The sequence below is a fragment of the Vulpes vulpes genome, chromosome 4, assembly GCF_048418805.1.
Source record: "Vulpes vulpes isolate BD-2025 chromosome 4, VulVul3, whole genome shotgun sequence".
NCBI lineage: Eukaryota > Metazoa > Chordata > Mammalia > Carnivora > Canidae > Vulpes > Vulpes vulpes.
In genome coordinates, this window is record NC_132783.1 from 35,484,195 (window position 1) to 35,502,112 (window position 17,918).

The 17,918-nt window shown below is 38.3% G+C and overlaps 1 protein-coding gene across 3 annotated transcripts in view; it reads right to left on the reverse strand.

Annotated features, from left to right (window-relative positions):
• EGF (epidermal growth factor) overlaps window positions 1-17,918 on the reverse strand; it is a 93,910-nt gene that overhangs the window by 48,578 nt on the left and 27,414 nt on the right. For all 3 annotated transcript variants that reach the window (XM_026017614.2, XM_072755482.1, XM_026017613.2), the window contains exons 3-7: window positions 16,538-16,719; window positions 15,936-16,169; window positions 14,824-15,026; window positions 2,507-2,632; window positions 1,115-1,237 (exon numbers count right to left, since the gene is read on the reverse strand). In XM_026017614.2, the coding sequence (XP_025873399.2) occupies window positions 1,115-1,237; window positions 2,507-2,632; window positions 14,824-15,026; window positions 15,936-16,169; window positions 16,538-16,719 (868 nt within the window). The remainder of the gene's footprint in view (window positions 1-1,114; window positions 1,238-2,506; window positions 2,633-14,823; window positions 15,027-15,935; window positions 16,170-16,537; window positions 16,720-17,918) is intronic.

The window sequence follows — 17,918 nt, forward strand, 5'->3', positions numbered from 1 at the left end:
CTCTCTCTCTGTGTGTATGACTATCATAAAAAAAAAGGACAACCACTGGATGGGAAAGATATTTGTAAATGACATATCTGACAAGGAGTTAGTATGTAAAATATATAAAGAACTGATACAACTCAACACGCAAAAAACAAAAAAAAATCTAATTTTAAAATAGGCAGAAGACATAAGCAGATACGTCTCCAAAGAAGACCTACAGGTAACCAACAGACACATGAAACATCACTCATCATTAGAGAAATACAAATCAAAACTATAATGAGATATCACTTCACTCCTGTCAGAATAACACTACTGGATATTTACCCAAAAAATATGAAAACACTAATCAAAAGGATACATGCACCCCTATGTTTATTGCAGCATTTTGACAATAGCCAAATTATGGAAGCAGCCTAAGTGTCCATCAACAGATAAATGAATAAAGGAGAATTGGATGTAATTGGATGTGTGTGTGTGTGTGTGTGTAATGGACTGTTATTCATAAAAATGAAATATTGACATTTGCAAAAACTTGGATGGATCTAGATGGCATAACACTAAGTGAAACAAGTCACTCAGAGAAAGACAAAAAGAAGTGAGGGAATCTGTAGAATAAAAGTGAAGTATTAAGCTAATAGAATACATAGTTCTTGTCTGGATGGTTAGTCAAACGAATCAACTGTTTAAAAAAACCTTTTAAGGTAATTTGAACACCTAGACAACATTTGATGTTATTAGGGAATTATTGCTGATTTTTTTCAGGTGACAATGGTATTGTGATTATACCTAAAAACTAACTAGATAATAGATGATAACAGGGAACCACAGCTAGTGTTTTAGATATAATAAAGTATCATGATTGAGTTTTTACATGCTTATCTTTCAAAGATACACAGTAAAATATGGATAAAGAAACAAGAAATATATATATATAGAGAGAGATTTATATACGTTTCCCAACCTTAGAGGTTTTAATTTAATAAATCTGGGGTCTCGTCATTCATGTACATTATAAAATACCAAGATAATTCTGATGCATACTGCTGATCAAGGACCACCAACCCAGATCATAGCTACCTTAGAAACATCACTGAAAATGAAAGAAAATAATGCGATAAATACTTACGATGACACCGTTTCCCATCAGGAAGCAGAATAAATCCTACAGGGCATGTGCAATAATAAGATCCAGGGATGTTTTCACACCCAAGAGTACAGCCATGATTCCAAAAGGCACATTCATTGACATCTATACAATGACGACAGTAAAACATAAATGGTTATTTTTTAAATAAATTGTAATATTACTAATAAGCACAAAGTATAATATCTCACACTTGTATTTGCTATAACTGAGAATGGAAAGTCTGGTTTTTTAAAAGATTTTATTTATTTATTCATTAGAGACACAGAGAGAGAGGCAGAGACACAGGCAGGGGGAGAAGCAGGCTCCACGCAGGGAGCCCGACGTGGGACTCGGTCCCAGGTCTCCAGGATCCTGGGCTGAAGGTGGTGCTAAACCACTGAGCCACCTGGGCTGCCCTAAGACAGTTTTTGCTACCCTGGCAAATAATGAAAAAAGTCAGTTCATTGTCACGAAAGTCATTTTTATTGTCACAGTTTATGCTTTCAAATAAATCTGTATTTTCATACTAAAATTGCCTTCAGGAAAAAGTAGTACAATTTCCCATGAAAAATGTAGCCATTGATGTCAGGGACTCTTGAAAGTCCTTGATCAGGATATGACATCCCCTGCTCTGCTCTTCAGCACTCTCAGGGCTGACAGGAGCCCTTCACTTGAATATAGGAACATTCCCCAGCAGATTCACTCCGGCAGAAACCCAGATTTCAGGCCTATGTTCTATGCAATGGCTCTCCCCCACTAGTCCCAGGTGAGCAGAAGCCATATACTTAACTTATACTTAAATGTCAGCTTTACCCGACATCTCACCCCAACTAATTCTACTGAATGAGTGCTACAGTCACTGGATGCTCTTAATTAGTAACTCACTGGACTTTCCAGGAGAAAGGATACAGTATTTCTCCTGGGTTCACTGAACCGGACCTGAAGCTTCAAAATAGGAGAAACCCCAGATAAACAGTCTCAGTGCACAGTTTCCCAAAATTCCTACCAGAACGTTATGGGATGTGGTATGGAAGTCCCTCTTTGAGGATCTAATGATAGTCATGGAACCGTACTACCTTAAACAATTTGAAAATACTGACATTTTTGCACACTGTCAAACCCACAGAGGTCCACGGAGTCCACTCAGAGAATCCCTGCCTTATATTAAGTTCTGAGTAGCCTCTGGGAGTATTTGATCTAGGAACATGACGCATAAAGATCTGAAAGTTGTTACAAAAACTTTAATGGAAGAAAAAATAAAATCATTTTTCTGGAGAAAAAGGGGGAAAACCTCAAATTGGTTTTGCTTTGAGGCTCTAGATGACCCACCAAAGACCAGCCACTGGCTCAGGTGGGCTGTCCTTGCTTTTAGGTAGCTACCCTGCACATTACCTTCACAGTATTTTCCATCTTGGCTTAAAGTATATCCCTCTGCACACGTGCATGAATAGGGCTTTGAATCTTGACCACACGTGCTGCCTCTGCAGTTACCTTGCTTCCATTTGCAGAGTTTCTGATCTAAAAGAGAAGATGGGAAAAAAAAAATAAATGAAAGAGAAGATGGTTTATTTGGAGTGGGGATGCATTTTGACAGGGACACTCCTTGATCCTTTGTGGTGTTTAGAAGTCTAATTTCCCTGTGACAAGAGCAGGGGTGTTGTCTTTCACAGTGGTGGCACTGCTCAGGAGCCAAACGGTATTAGCCTGGATTCTGAGGCATTCAGAGAGGCAGCCCACTTATTTCTCTAATTGTGTTATTCCTACCAAAGTACTTGGGATTGGACATCCTAATTAGCTGGAGATTTCATTCCTTGGATTACAAACACTAAACACATCTTACTAGCTTTTTCATTCTGCTTCACTTTTTTTTTTTTTTTTAAGATTTCTTTATTTATTTGAGAGAGAGAGACCGTGAGAACACAGGGGAGGGGGAAAGGGAGAGAGAGTCTTAAGCAGTTTGGCACTGAGCCTGAACCCCTTGCCCAACTGAGTCTCATGACCCTGAGATCATGACCTGAGCCTACCACCTGAGCAGAAACCAAGAGACAGTGCTTAACCAGCTGCACCATCCAGACACCCCTCTGCTTTACTTTTTAATATATGTTTATATTTATACATATATAATTTTATACATTTCTCAGTGTTCATCAAAGTAAGTGTACTCTTGGGGCACCTGAGCGTCTGCCTTTGGTTCAGGTCGTGATCTTGGGGTCCTGGGATCGAGTCCTACATAGGGCTCCCCATGGGGAGCCTGCTTCTCCTTCTGCCTGTCTCTGCCTCTCTTTCTGTGTCTCTCATGAACAAATAAATTCATAAATAAATAAAATCTTTTTTTAGAGAAAGATAACTGTACTCTTAATCCCCTTTATTTCACTCATTCTGGTTTACTTTTATAAAAAGAATATAATAAAGCATATAAACAAAAATTCTGAAAATGAAATATCTGTTTAAGAAAAAAAGCTTTAATCCTAAGAACATCTTTTTTAAGTATAATAGTTATAAGTTTGAGATATATATATATATATACATATATATATATATGTATATATATATATATGTTTTTAGGCTTTTTTTAGGATCTTTATTTAAAGAACAACATCTTTCAGACTTAAAATATGCCACTGCCATATGCCTTATCCCCAAATTTCTGAGTTTATTGCTGCCAGTATTCCATGTTTTACAAAATAACCCATGGTAAATAGTAAAATCTGCTTAGTGGGGTATGTGCTTGGGCTGAATTAGCCAAATATATGGAACAACAAATGGCCAACTTTGTACCTTTGATTTTCAGAGCCAAGATCAAGAGACAAACTAGTAACAGATATACCCCTGTTCAAATTTTGCTCCATCTTACTTTTTGCCAGTTTTAACAATGACAGGACCTTTGTAAAAATATTCTGGGAAATACAAAGTTAAACTTGAGTCTAAGGGAAGATTTCAGGATCCAAGTAGATATGGAGGCCAGAACTCTGGCAAGAGGTGATAGCAAAGGAAGAAGACCAGGGTCATGATCTGGAGCCCTGGCAGAGATGTGATCACTGACAGCCTGTGAATAATGAGAAGTGTCAAGGACCCAAAGGAAGGACTGCTAAAAACAGTCTTGCTGTGAATGACACAGGGACCAAATCAGCGAGAGCCTGAGCTCACCAGTGCAAGAAATTGAGACCATTCTCCAAGTAAGACTGTTCCTCTGGTCTCTGCTTATATACTTAATAAAGATGTCTCCTCACTCTAACTCTACCAATTTCCTTCTAGTTCAAGTCACTAAACACTCTTCTTGACCAGGAACACCATGACACAGTAAAAACATATTCTTGCCCTCTTGAAAATGTCCCCAGTGTGCATTGAGACTACCTGGCATTTTACCCTTTAGAGATCCTGATTTGGTGAATCAAGAAAAAGGCTCAGGAATCTGCATTTTCAACTAAATTTGAGTGATTCTGTTGTCAAGAGTCTTCATAGCACACTTTGAGAAACACCTGCCTAATGTATTGATGAAACATGCCAACCTCCCTACAGTTATGAACACCTCCCTTTAGCAAGTCTGTTATGAACTTAGTTCTTTTAAACTTGTTTATTCAGATGTCATGAAAGAATTAAATACAAAAGCAATCTTTCCAATTATTCAATACTGTTGCATTATTATGTACTGAATCAGTTCAGATCTACACTAAGTTTCTTGGATATTGATTCCAAACATTTTGTTTCTTGTCTGTGGTTTTTACACCAATCACACATGTATAGCTACATTGCTTTCAGATTCCTACATGCTTCAGATGTTAAAATTTTAACTAAGTAAAACGAAAAAATAAAATGATCCAAATTTTAAAAGTAAATGACTAAAAATAGGAGACAAAATGCACCCGCTTTGAATTGCTAAAAAAAAAAAAAGACATGCATCGTTTTGAACTTTAATTTTTATAAAGTTTGAAAGGGAATAACAACAATAAAAATACAGAAATGTCTGACTTGGCCTTTCTTTTTTAATTTGAAGATCTAACTGGCTTTATTAAATGATTTGTGAATGCAGCAGCACCCTACTAGGTGAAGAGCCAATCCTCTGATTCGGCCTTTTAAAGGCGCCAAAGTGTTACCGCTTTCCTAAGGTAATAAAAAATTGAGGAATTAGGCTTCTTAAAAATATCCCTTAAAAAAATCTTGCCAAACCCAGTATGATAGGTGAGTATTGGATTAAGGACTAGGAAAACCAAGTTTTCTGGTTCTGCCTTTACATTGATCATTATCTCTTTCACCTTGGTTTCCTAATCAATGAAATAAAAGTGTTAGAATAAATATTCTGAGTTCCCTTACTTAAAAACATTTTTATGGTTCTATACAGAATCAGATGTTTGTGGTAAATTCCTCTAAGGAGTCTCAAACCTTAATTACTGCTTATAATGTGTTAATAGGGATTCAAACTGCTTAGTGAAGAAAAACAACTGTGTCCAGGATACAGGAAATACTCTGTTCTTATCTAGATCCACTATTATTTATCCCTCTTTTGTACTTTTCTCCTTCCTCTCTCCTATGCTTACCTGTGCTCTTATCATCATTATCATCATCATCATCATCATCATCATCATCATCACCATCTCATGTATCTCATTCACATTTTATAGCCCAGAAAGCACACAGCATGGTGCCCTTTCACAACTCAGGTGTGCTACAAACATAAAATTAATGCACAAAAAAAAACTGTGATCATGTCACTTGCAAGGAGGAACCTTTAGTTCCTCCTTGAATTTCCAGTCAACCTGAGGGTTAGAACTCAGATAGACTATGCTAGCCCAGTACCCCTTCCATGCTACCATGCTGCTGATGGTTTGACTGGTACTCATTAGCAATATATCTCACTCTTTAACGATGAAGATGGGCAACAAAACAATCACCATTCTCCTCTAAATGGTTAGGCTAAGAATGCAACCTGAGTTCAGGCACTAAACACTTTAAAAGGTCATTTTAGGAAGTGGCAAAACATAGAGGATTGAAGGCTATATTTTTGTTTAATCTCTTTAATCTCTGCTGTTCTTTAGCTTCAAATTAGGCCAAAGCTAGCACTCAAACCGCTGCTGCTGACCTCAGATAACACCCCTTCCCAGAGCTCAGCAGTGCGGCTTAATTACCTCTGAGATCAAATTAAAGCTCCTAATCATGGAGTTAATGTCCACCACCAACTGCACCTTCAATAACTGCCTGCCTAACACACAGGCTTTCATGAGCTTTTCTGCACCAAGAAAATCTATAGACTTTACCCTGGCCCACTTCTGAAACAATGCAGATGGGATTCCCCATCTACTGATCATCTTCCCTCAAATTCAGTATAAGACTCGCTCATCAACAAAGCCTTTCTAGTCTCTTCCATTTAAACCTATTTACTTTAACCAGTCTTATACAGCAATATTAGCACCTTCAGTATTTAATATATACAATAAAAATTCAAATAACATTTTATAAAGCATTTACATGATCTCATTTAATTTTCATGACAAGCCCTTGAGCTATGCAGAGCACATGTTATCTTTCATTTTATTAAGAAACCGTATCTTAAGTAATAAGGGGTAAACCTGAAAGTCAAGCTCAAATCTTCTGGTTATAGATCCCATCTCTAGATACATAGAAAGATAGACAGACACTTGTGTGTGCATTATATATGTATACTTGTATGTATGTACATACATGCAACTATAAATTTTTAAAGAAAAATGAATATTACATATACAATATTATATCTGTTTTCTTTTTTTAAGGTTTTATTTATTTATTCACGAGAGACACACACACACACACACACACACACACACACACACACACACAGAGAGAGAGAGAGGCAGAGACACAGGCAGAGAGAGAAGCAGGCTCCATGCAGGGAACCCGACTTCGGACTCAATCCTGGGTCTCCAGAATCATGCCCTGGGCTGAAGTTGGCACTAAACCACTGAGCTACCCAGGCTGCCCTTATATCTGTTTTCTATAAGAAACTAGTTATATTTTTGTTTCATTTATTTATTGTCTTCCTCATCAATGAGTTCCCTGAATAAATGACTTCTTCAATTTTCTCAAAAAACTTCCCAGACTGTATAATGTAGGTTTATTCTTCTTTGTTCATAGAAAATAACAAGGAAAACAATACAAGAATAGTCTCTTGGAATTCCTAAGTGCAATGAAAACAAACCCTACTTAGCCAGAATTCAGGTACTTTGGATCCTTATCCATCTAAACCCCTCTAAGAATCAGAAAGTAAACAAATCAACAGCCTCTGAGCAGTTAAAAAAATACATGCTTTTTACTCTCAGATGAGCCCCGTGGGCCCAGTCAGTCTTTTCTTATTTTGTACCCACTTCTTACAAGTGTGATTATGACCAGCCCATAGCATAAAGATGGAGATGTGAGGTGTTCATGCCACTCTCATTGTCACCACCCATCTCCATTGCATTCCCCATTGGTACAAGTGACTACATGATCCCAGTGAGCCCAGAGGTAGCCTCAGCCCAGCTTTCCAGACTGCCAGAGACAGCTACTGGGAGAGGGCAGCTGAGATCCCTATTGGTCTTCTCTCCCACAAAGACTAGAAGCCTCAATTCAGGGCTCCTCCTGGAGAAAAATGGTACAATTGAGAGTCAAATGATAATAACTGTAGTGAATGAAACATGTCAAATATTTTTTTAAAATCTATGAGTTTATCAAGCTGCTTAAAAAGATACCCTTTATCTGAAAACAGATAAGGGAAAGAATCAAACATTTAATTTACTTTTCCTATAAAAGATCCTCCCCATGGAAATCATAGCTGAAGTAGAAAACTCCTTCAGCTAACAAATGCATAAGCAGTGATAGAATTAGAGTGTCACCTCTTTGAAACTCTAATGAAAAAAATGGCTCTAGGCAATGATAATCAATAGCTTCTAAAACTATTATGTGGAAGGCTGATGGGAAACTTTACAATGGATGGACCACTTTGGCAACACCTAAACTGCTGACAAATCTTGAACATCACAGTAAGAACTAGAATTAGCCACTGCATGCTCCCTGGTGTGATTAATAGAAAGCATACAGTACCACCTTTAAGTGATCTTACAAAAAAATCTGAATCTGATCAGCCTTCTAGGCCAAAACTATCTGTTTATAGGAAATATGGAATCATGTTAAATGACACCATGGGGTTATAATCTGCAAAGTCCAAAGTGTGGAAAATTATACAGGACAAATATTCTTGTTTCTTCAACAAATAAATGGCAAAGAAATGCTTCAGATTAGAAAATAAACAGAGTCCATGGTTAGGCTTGTGGAACTCAGCAAAAAATGAGAGCCAATAGCAAGAAAGAAAACAGAATAATAATAGAGAACCATTCCAAGTACTTAAAAGACATTTATTTCAAGGGGCAAAAATTTGGTATCAGGGCAAACCTGCATTTAAAACCCAGCTGTGGGAACACCTGGATGGTTCAGTTAGTTATGCATCTGCCTTGGCTCAGGTAATGATCTCAAGGTCCTGGGATGGAGCCCTGCATCAAGCTCCGGGCTCAGTGGGGAGTCTGCTTCTCCCTCTCCCTCTGCTCCTTCCTCTGGTAATGCTCTCTCTCCCCACCCCCTCTCTCTCCCCTTCTCTTTCTCTCTCCCTCTCTCAAATAAATAAATAAAATCTTAAAAAAAAAAACCCAGCTTTGCCTCAAACCAGTCTGATGATTGTCCCACTGACATTTATCTTTGTGTGACCCTAGTTATTAACAAAATATCAATAACCATCTATAAATAATGTTAGGAAGATATAGTCATCCACATTTTACTAAGATTTCTATGAAAAATAACAGATTTGGATGTTTGAACTGATCATTCAAAATTACATGAAAACAGAAAATAAGTGTTGGTGGAAATATAATATGGTATAGCCACTGCATGGAATATAGTATGGTGGTTCCTCAAAAAATTAAAAATGGAAATATCATATGATCCAGCAATTTACTTCTGCATATATATATCCGAAAGAATCAAAAGGAGAGTCTTGACGAGATATTCGTACGCCCATGTTCATTGCAGTATTATTCACAATAGCTGAAACATGGAAGTAACCCACATACCCATGGACAGATGAATGCATAAACAAAATGTATACCACATAAAATTAGAATCTACATTTAAAGAATACAGAAGGACACCTGGGTTGCTCAGTGGCTGAGTGTCTGCCTTTTGCTCAGGGCATGATCCCAGGATCTGGGGGTCTGGAGATGGAGTCCCACATTGGGCTCCCTGTGAGGAGCCTGCTTCTCCCTCTGCCCATGTCTCTGCCTCTCTCCGTGTGTCTCTCATGAATAAATAAATGAAGTCTTTAAAAGGAAGGAAGGAAGGAAGGAAGGAAGGAAGGAAGGAAGGAAGGAAGGAAGGGAGGGAGGAAGAATACAAAAGAAAGCAAAAATATTTGGCACTTTTACAAAATAAAATCTATGAACAGTAAAACTAGTTGCAAAAATCCCCAGAAGTTGAGTCTGAAATAAGGTCATTAACATTGCATACAAAGGAGTTCCCACACTGGCTCTGAGATTCAATATGTGTAGGTGTTGGGCCAGCCAGGAAAGTACTATTGCCTAATAAGCTTAATCATGCCACCAAAAATGGGAGATCAATTCTGTGACAGTCAGAGGAGAGGTGTGTGTGTGTGTGTGTGTGTGTGTGAGAGAGAGAGAGAGAGAGAGAGCAAGAAAGAGAGAGAAATAGCTTCTGACCCCATGACCTATGCATACCAAAGCATTTAACCACCAGAAGGCCATGGATAGATAAGAATACGTCAAATTACAGGTTTTCCCCCAAACAAATAAGGCAAAATCTAAGACACAAAATGAGAGAGAGAATAGTAATTATTATTGCTATTATGTAAAATATTGCTGAATTTCTTTCATGTGATTGGGGAAGCAGCTTGGTGTCACTCTGCCTAGGTTCAAATCCCAATTCCCCCACAGGGTGCCCTTGAACAAAGATATTATGACATTTCTGCAACTCAGCTTTTTAATCTATAAAATGGGAGTAATAATCATACCTAGTTTATAGGATTGTTGTGAAAATTAAATGGAGTGATATAGGGAAAGCCAGGGCAGATAATTCTTTACACACTCTATAATTATGACAATTTCTGTTATTTCTAAGGATGATCCAAAGAAAAAAGAAAAATACACTGAGGCATAGTGAGAGTTAAGTGAGAAAACTGATTTAGTCATATCAAAGGGAGCAGACTGTGTCAGATCAAGGGAAGGGGGGTGCTTACAACACTTAAGGAAGACAACATGTACTTAGAATAATAACCTTTTAAAAACTTGTTTGTTAGGATATTATTTAGGGGGGGAGAGTGATAAAGGGTGATTATTCTTTTATTTTCGATTGTGGAAGAGGCTATACAAAACACTTTGAGCATATCTCTGGGCTTCTTGCAATTTCTTTCTTTTTTTTTTTTTCCCAACTATTATTTATAAAATGTCCTCTAGGCACTGAGAGTACAAGGGAGAGGTGTCCTCCTGTCCTCATAGGAGTAAGGAAGTTTAGGAAGACAAACAGTAAGTCCCAAGTCAGGGAAATGTGTTATTCTGAGAAAAGCTAACCAAGGTTCACCATGAGTGGGGCAGGGAAGTCGCTTCTAAAAGAGGTAACGCTGGAGCTACTTCTCAGAGGACCAGGAGAGTGAGCCAGGGCAGAGAAAGCACGTTTTGGAACATGCTGAGAAGCCTGGGGGGCGGGGGGGGGAGGTCGGGAGAGCAAGCACATCTTGTGGGAGGAACTGAAATCTCTGATCATGGCTGCAGCACAGAATGTAATGCAGACAATGGTGAGAGGTGTGAGAGGTTCAGCTGAGAACGTTCTGTGAACAACTGTGAACAGGGTAAATAGACCGGATTTTCATTACGGGCAACAGAATTGTTGATTGGTTTTAACCAAGGACTAGCATGATTGGGCTCTCATTTCTGAAGGGTTATGCTGCAGCCTGGAGAAAGGAGGCAGGGATACTGATTAAGCAGACATTAGGGATGGATTGCTGCCAAATAGGGCACTAGTGGTTAGATGGCAGGCTGGGGAATTGTTGGGGGCTGGAGGTAATTTCATGAGGTGGGAGTGGGGAAAGAGAGAGGAAAGGGTCACACCCAAATTTCTGCCTTGGGAGATGGACATGAGAGGCCACTCACTGAGATAGGGATATTGGCAGGTCAATTATTTCCTTTGTACCTGAAGCACTTGCAAGAAATCCAAGTAGAAATGCTCCAAAGGCATGGAAATCTATGGGCTTGATAAGGAAATTTTCCATGTGCCCACTGCAGGACCCTGAGCCTGGAGGGTGCAGACAGCAAGCAGGTGTGGCCCAGTTGAGGGACCTGAGTGACCACTCAGGAAACTGGTCAGAAGTATCAGAAAACCAGCCTTGATGGTGAAACCGTGGCTCTCCTGCATGGACATGGGGCTCAGCCCCTGGTGGCAGCCAGCTCCTCTGTAACCAGCCAATCCGCATCAACAAAGCAAGGATTATTTTAAAGTGAGAAATTGCTGGAGTCTTCTTTGTGAATGAAGTTCTGTGGCTTTGCTTTTGTAAATCCCACCCTTGCCCTAGCGTTCACTGGGGCTGCTCACATTCATAGGAAATGAATAAATCAATTGTCTCTGCTGCTTAACTCTCACTGTGCCTCAGTCTCTCTCTTTGTTAATTGGTCTAGATCTCAAGAAAGAGGTCTGGGTTAGAAATAATAGATTCAAGAGTCAAGTGGGCTGCTGCATAGAAAATGAATTAGGAAAATGCTATAGGTTGTATGAGCTTTAGAGACTAACAATGCACTTAACCATATGAGTGGTTCTGAGAAGTCCCTTGGGAAAAAGACCCCTTGTTTAATTTTATTTAACCCAGCCTTTCTAAATTATTTGATCCTGAAATTTTTTTGCTCCCCGCCAATAATGCCATTAAATCCCATAGAACTAGTGTTTTGTAGAACATGCTTTGATAAATGATACTTAAGGTATTTTGCATGAAGTAAGTTTATTGATACCATTATGCGTACAAACACTTAAATTTTATGTAAAAAATAATACCAACTAGGTTATATGATTTTTCTCAGTCATCTCCCCATTGAAGTAATTTCACTACTAAATGCCTTTCAAACCAAAATACTACCACCATCCTCTCCAGAGGAGCTGAAGTTGTAAGCTCACTATCCAGGAGGAACTAGCTAGCCTCTAGAAGTAGTAGGTCCTTAAATATGAAGGCACTTGGAGAACCTGGTGACAGCTCTATACCACCTTCCTAAGGAGGGACAACTGCATATTTTCGTCTAACCCATCCAATCAAGAGATTCACAGTCCCTAAATCCCACCTAAAGAATTCCTGCTCTACCAAGCACTAAAATAATTTAAACCTATTTAATGATGGCTAAAGTAACAGTGCTTTTGAAATCAAAAGTCCTTTGCACTTAAAGTATATGTGAAGCACGTTCTTTGGTCACTAACTGGAGCCATAACTCCAATACCAACTGCCTTCCACATTTCAGGTCTGCCTGTAGCTCTCCAGCTGGCAGTGATTTCCCAACCCAATTCTGTGATTTTCCAGGTTGTTTAAAACTGTTCTTTAATGAATCACTATAGATTTTCTTCTAGAATTCATGCTTTCAATGTTTGTATTTGACCTCTCTATCAAAAAACCTGAGCAATTGTGGAAGATTCTGAAGAACTAAAGTATTTATGATAGAAAGAACAATAAACTGACCAACTTCTCACAGGGATTTTTTTCTCCCAAAACCCATCATTAGTAATCTGTGTAATCTTGGAAAACTCACTCAACTTCTTCTCTAGGCTTCAGATTTCTCAATTATGAAATGAGTACGGTAATTTCTCACCTTTCTGTTTCATAAGGTTACCAGGACAAACCAATAGGATAATGCTCACAAAAAGAATTTGGGAAGCATGAGGTTATACACAAATGTAAGAGATAGTGATGGACATGTCTATAACAATTACTAATGAGACTCAATGATTACTTATTCACAGTAGTGGTTGGTTCTAATTTTGTGGTGAGTCATCACCACTTGGACAATGAGTCACATGTGAAGACAGCTTGAGCCAAAATTCCCCATGGGAGGAATTTGGCAGAATTTGCCGCCTTCCTGCATGGAATACGGTCAACCATCTCAGCCACAACACTGCCACCAGGTTGTTACTTACTGTTCTGCTCCAGTCCACAGTCAAATTATTTCCCACAACTTCTGTTTTATAAATTCAAGTAAATCAGTTCTCAAAGAATAAACACCTTGTTTATCTGAATAAACACTCATCTCGTGGATTTATTTTATCCTTGGAAGTTCCTCATCACTCAAAAGTAATTACACAAATTAAATTATGGTTTCTACCAAAGTCTTTAAAGAAATCAGTTAAAAAGCACTCATGCTATTAGTTACCTCCTTGACCATATAAGAAATACTGATGTCAGTTCCCCTAGATTCTCACCTCCCTTCAGCAACCTCCTGCCCATCCTCCTGATCAGCTCTCATCAGTAATTCTGTCTAGGGCAGAAATGAATACATTCATCTACCAACTGTGGCAGGGACTCACAGTCCCCACTATTTCCCACACTACTACCAAATCCTAGTGGCATCCAACAGATAGAAAGAAAACAAGAATTCTGCTTCAGAACCTCTTCTGGCTAATTGGGGATTAGATTGAATGTATGTCAAATCCTGCTTGAAGCTAGCCTTTTTTACATACAGCAAATCTTAGTGTAACATCATTTGTGTGGTTTGTAAACCATACGGAAGAGCCTACCTAGAAAAAAGTAGATGCTAAACAATTCAAACAAACACTACATTTGAAAGTAGAAATTTGGGGCTATGACTGGATTCAGTCAAACCATTCATTTTACTAATGTTATCTAAAATTCTTCGTTTATAAATAAATCAGTAACCACTGAATATAGGGAGCTTTAAACAAACAAACAATCAAACAGGCATGGTTCCTGCCTGCATGGCATTTATAATAAAGTGGGAGAGAACATAAAAAAGAAAGCAAAATAATATGTAATTACACCTTGGGATGAGTTCAATGAAGGGTGTACAGAGAAAAAAATTGGAGGTGAGAGGTAAGCCTCCTTACCTCCTCTTGATTGGATGACCAGAGAAGGCTTCCAATCATAATAGAAGGACATAATACTTAATTAAGCTCAGAGGACATAATACTTTATTAAGCTCAGAACTTCAGAAGAGAAATCTAGGCAGAGAAAGCAATGACTACAAAAGCCTAAAGGCACAAAGGGGAAGGCATGTTTGATCAATTATGGGAAGACTTGAGTCAGATTCTGGCCCAGGGAGAGGGTGGAATGTTAGATTAGTTTCATCAAATAATCTTAGGCCCAGTAAAATGTTACATTTTAATCTAAATGCAAAGGGAAGCTTTTGAAGGATTTTAAACCAGGGAGTTAATGGATCAGATTAACTATTTAAAGGCGAGAGGAAAAAACCCCGGAAAGATTAGTTGAGTGGCTACTATGAAGGCCAGGCAAGAAATGCTGGTTGTTGAACTACAGTAGTGGCAATAGAGGAGAGATGTATTTAGGAGATAGAATGGAAAGGATTTGGTAGGAGATTGAAAATTGGGGCTGAGGCAGTGGGAGAAATCAAGGATGGTTCATGAGTTCGTGGTTTGAGCAGGTGGACCAGTGGGGATGAAGTGCTAGACCCTGTTCAAGGTCAAAGATGACTCACCAGGTGCCCAAGTGCCACTCTCTGCCTGGGGCTGTAAGAGTGGATGCACTACTTTGATTCCACCAGGTGGTACAAATGATGAATCTAGGTTAATTCTAACCATATCCTTCCCACTGTGTTTGTTAGCTATCCAAATTGTCTTCTTTTTCCATGTTGAATAGAAGATCTGATTCCCAAAAAGGGACATTGCAAAAAAATTATGCCTGAAAAACAACAGAAAAAAACATAAAGAATAGCAGAACATTTCCTCCCAGGCTTATTAACATTTCACTCCATTTCAATTAATTGACTGAATTTTAATTCAGGTTTAGAAGCAGATGTTAAGTTTAAAATTTTACTTATGTATTCATAATCTGAATTAATGGGATATAATTTTTGGCTTCAGGTTCATTGTCTCATTCTTTCCTAATCAACATTTAAGTGTAATGAAAATAAAATAGGGAAGAAAATAGGAATACTCTGAGAGTGGATTCTGCTTGAATCCATTTCACACTTGACTAATTTCTGCCTCTTACCACAAGTTGGAGAGTCAGTTACAGGCAAGATAGCAAATCAGATGAACTTTGATTTACACATATAGGACATAGTAATTCCAAAAAGATAACTAAAACCTATAACCAACATGTGAGAACTTCCAGATGCCAAAACTGTTAATTATTTTTATTTGCATTTCTTAATTAATTTTACTTAAGTTTCACAATAACCCCAAGAAGTAGCTACTATTATTATCCCCACATTAAAGGAAACTGAGGTGGCTCAGTCTGTTAAATATCTGCCTTAGGCTTGGGTCATGATCTCAGGGTCCTGGGATCAATACCTGCATCAGGCTCCCTGCTTAGTGGGGAGTCTGCTTCTCCCACTCCCTCTGCCCTTTCCCCCTCCCACTTGTGCTCTCTCTCTCTAATAAACAAATAAAATCTTTTTTTAAAAAAAATTGGAAACTAAGTAGAAGTCATGTAACCATCCCCAAATCACTTGTCCAATAAATGGTAAATCTAGGGCTTGTACTCAAGTCTTTTGGACTTCCCAGTCTGTGCTAAACCACTCCACCAGTTTAGCCAGACAAACCTCAAATGGAGATTGCTTTATTTTACACCAAAACCAAAACTTACTGTGTAAGATGTTTGCTAAGATGGACAGAACCTCCATCATAATTACAGGAATAAATATGAGAATTGCTTCCATCTCTGCTGTACTGAATCCAAAAAAGCTGTTTATCAAGCACATCCAATGACACAGCTGTTATCCTTTCTGATGTCTGTAAAAGAATCTTCTCTTCCACACCATTGAGATCTGCTCTGTGAAGGCTGCCAGCCACTGCCACCTCTGAAGACCAAAATATAAACCTGAGAGCAAACACATTACACAGACACATAATTGAAGGCAAAGTCACTGAAATGGCCAACTCTTGGTGTTTCAGCAGTCCTTGGATGTCTGCACAGGATGAGTTTGACTATTTTGAATGAAATTCCAATTCAACAAATATTTATTGCCCTGCTATGGGAATTCTGTGTGATTTCAAATTAAAAAGGAACTATGCTTCTCTGGCAAGAAATCATGGTAATCGGAGCACCATTTGCAGAGGGACACCTGCCTTGGTTCAAGCCCAGGCAACCTTCTCAGTGAGAAGGTCCTTCTGAGTTAAAAATGTTATAATTCTGTGAATTATAATCAGATTTTGATATATATTTCAATGTCTGAAAACAGCAGTTACCTTTCTATTGGATCAATTGCTACATTTGCAGGATAGTTTAAGGCGCTTAAGAGAACTCGCGAATTGTTTCCTTTCATATCTGTTACTGTGATGATTCCTTCCTGTTGATTTGACCAAATAAGCTCTTCATTTATCCAATTTATTGCCATTCCTGAAACATTTTTCTCTATATTGCATACTCTCTGCAAAATCAAATTTCAAAATATTAATACTTTCTCATTCACATAAACATTGTTCTTATCTTTATACATAAAAGTCTATTCTTTTAAGTACTTGTCATGTTTGTGCATTCATAAAACTATTTAAGTCATAAAACAGTCACAGATATGGTGCCATTGTTTTGATAGAGCAATGTTAACCCTCCCACACGAATATTTCTGGGCACAGTATTTATATATTGACTTTAAGGTGGAAAATTATCCTACGCATATTGAAATTAAGCAATCAGCCATAATGTATTAATAATTTCAACTGTAATAACAGTGAAATTTCCATGTTATCTTAAAGACAGTTTGTCCATTTGCTAATGGAATGGTCCATATTCCCACCTGAACCCAAGCCTAAGCTTTGCCAAAATCTGGCAAGAAGCCCTTGACATTTGTGCATAGAGCTCTAAAATAAATGAATTTCTCATTAGAGCCCCACTTTCCTGGCTGCTCTCCTCTTCTATCAGGCCCCACCTTTTCTACAGGTCCTCAATGCCCTCCACTATAACCCTATGGCCCAAAGAGCAGGGTTTCTTTTTATGCTTCTTGGGTAGTGTTCCCTGCTCCCTTAAGATAATATGACCAAACAAAAACCTTGGTTTTTTTTATCTCCTAATTCCAGTGTGTGCAGGTAAACTGGTCAGTCTTCTTGGGTGGTGGAGGGTGGGAGGTGGAGAGACAACCTAACCTGTGTGGTTGCAGATTTTCTTGGTTTATAAAATATTCCTGCCCTCCCTTATTGTAAATATTCCCACCATAGCTGATTTCTAGCTACCAACGTGACATCATGGAACTCAGATTGGGCAGAGGTCAGTCTCACCAGCTGGCACTATTCCTATACCTCATACAAAGTAATATAGCCAATCCATTTAACCAATTTCTAATATATTAACTAACCCAGGCAAATGGTATTTTAGCAGGTGTCCTTTGTAAACAATGTTTTAACCCAAAGGAGGGGATACAATGATGGATTTTAGGCATTAGGTCAGTCCTTTTCTAATGACTTGACACAAGTTCACAAGTGTTTAACTTTTTTTCCTATTCCATGACAGAAACCCCTCCAGACTTTGAGACTCAAGATTTTTGAAACAATTCTGTGGATGGCTGGAAAATGAGTAGCCATCCTTGTTAAAGGTGACATTAATGAGTATCAGAAATGTGACTAAAGAGATTAG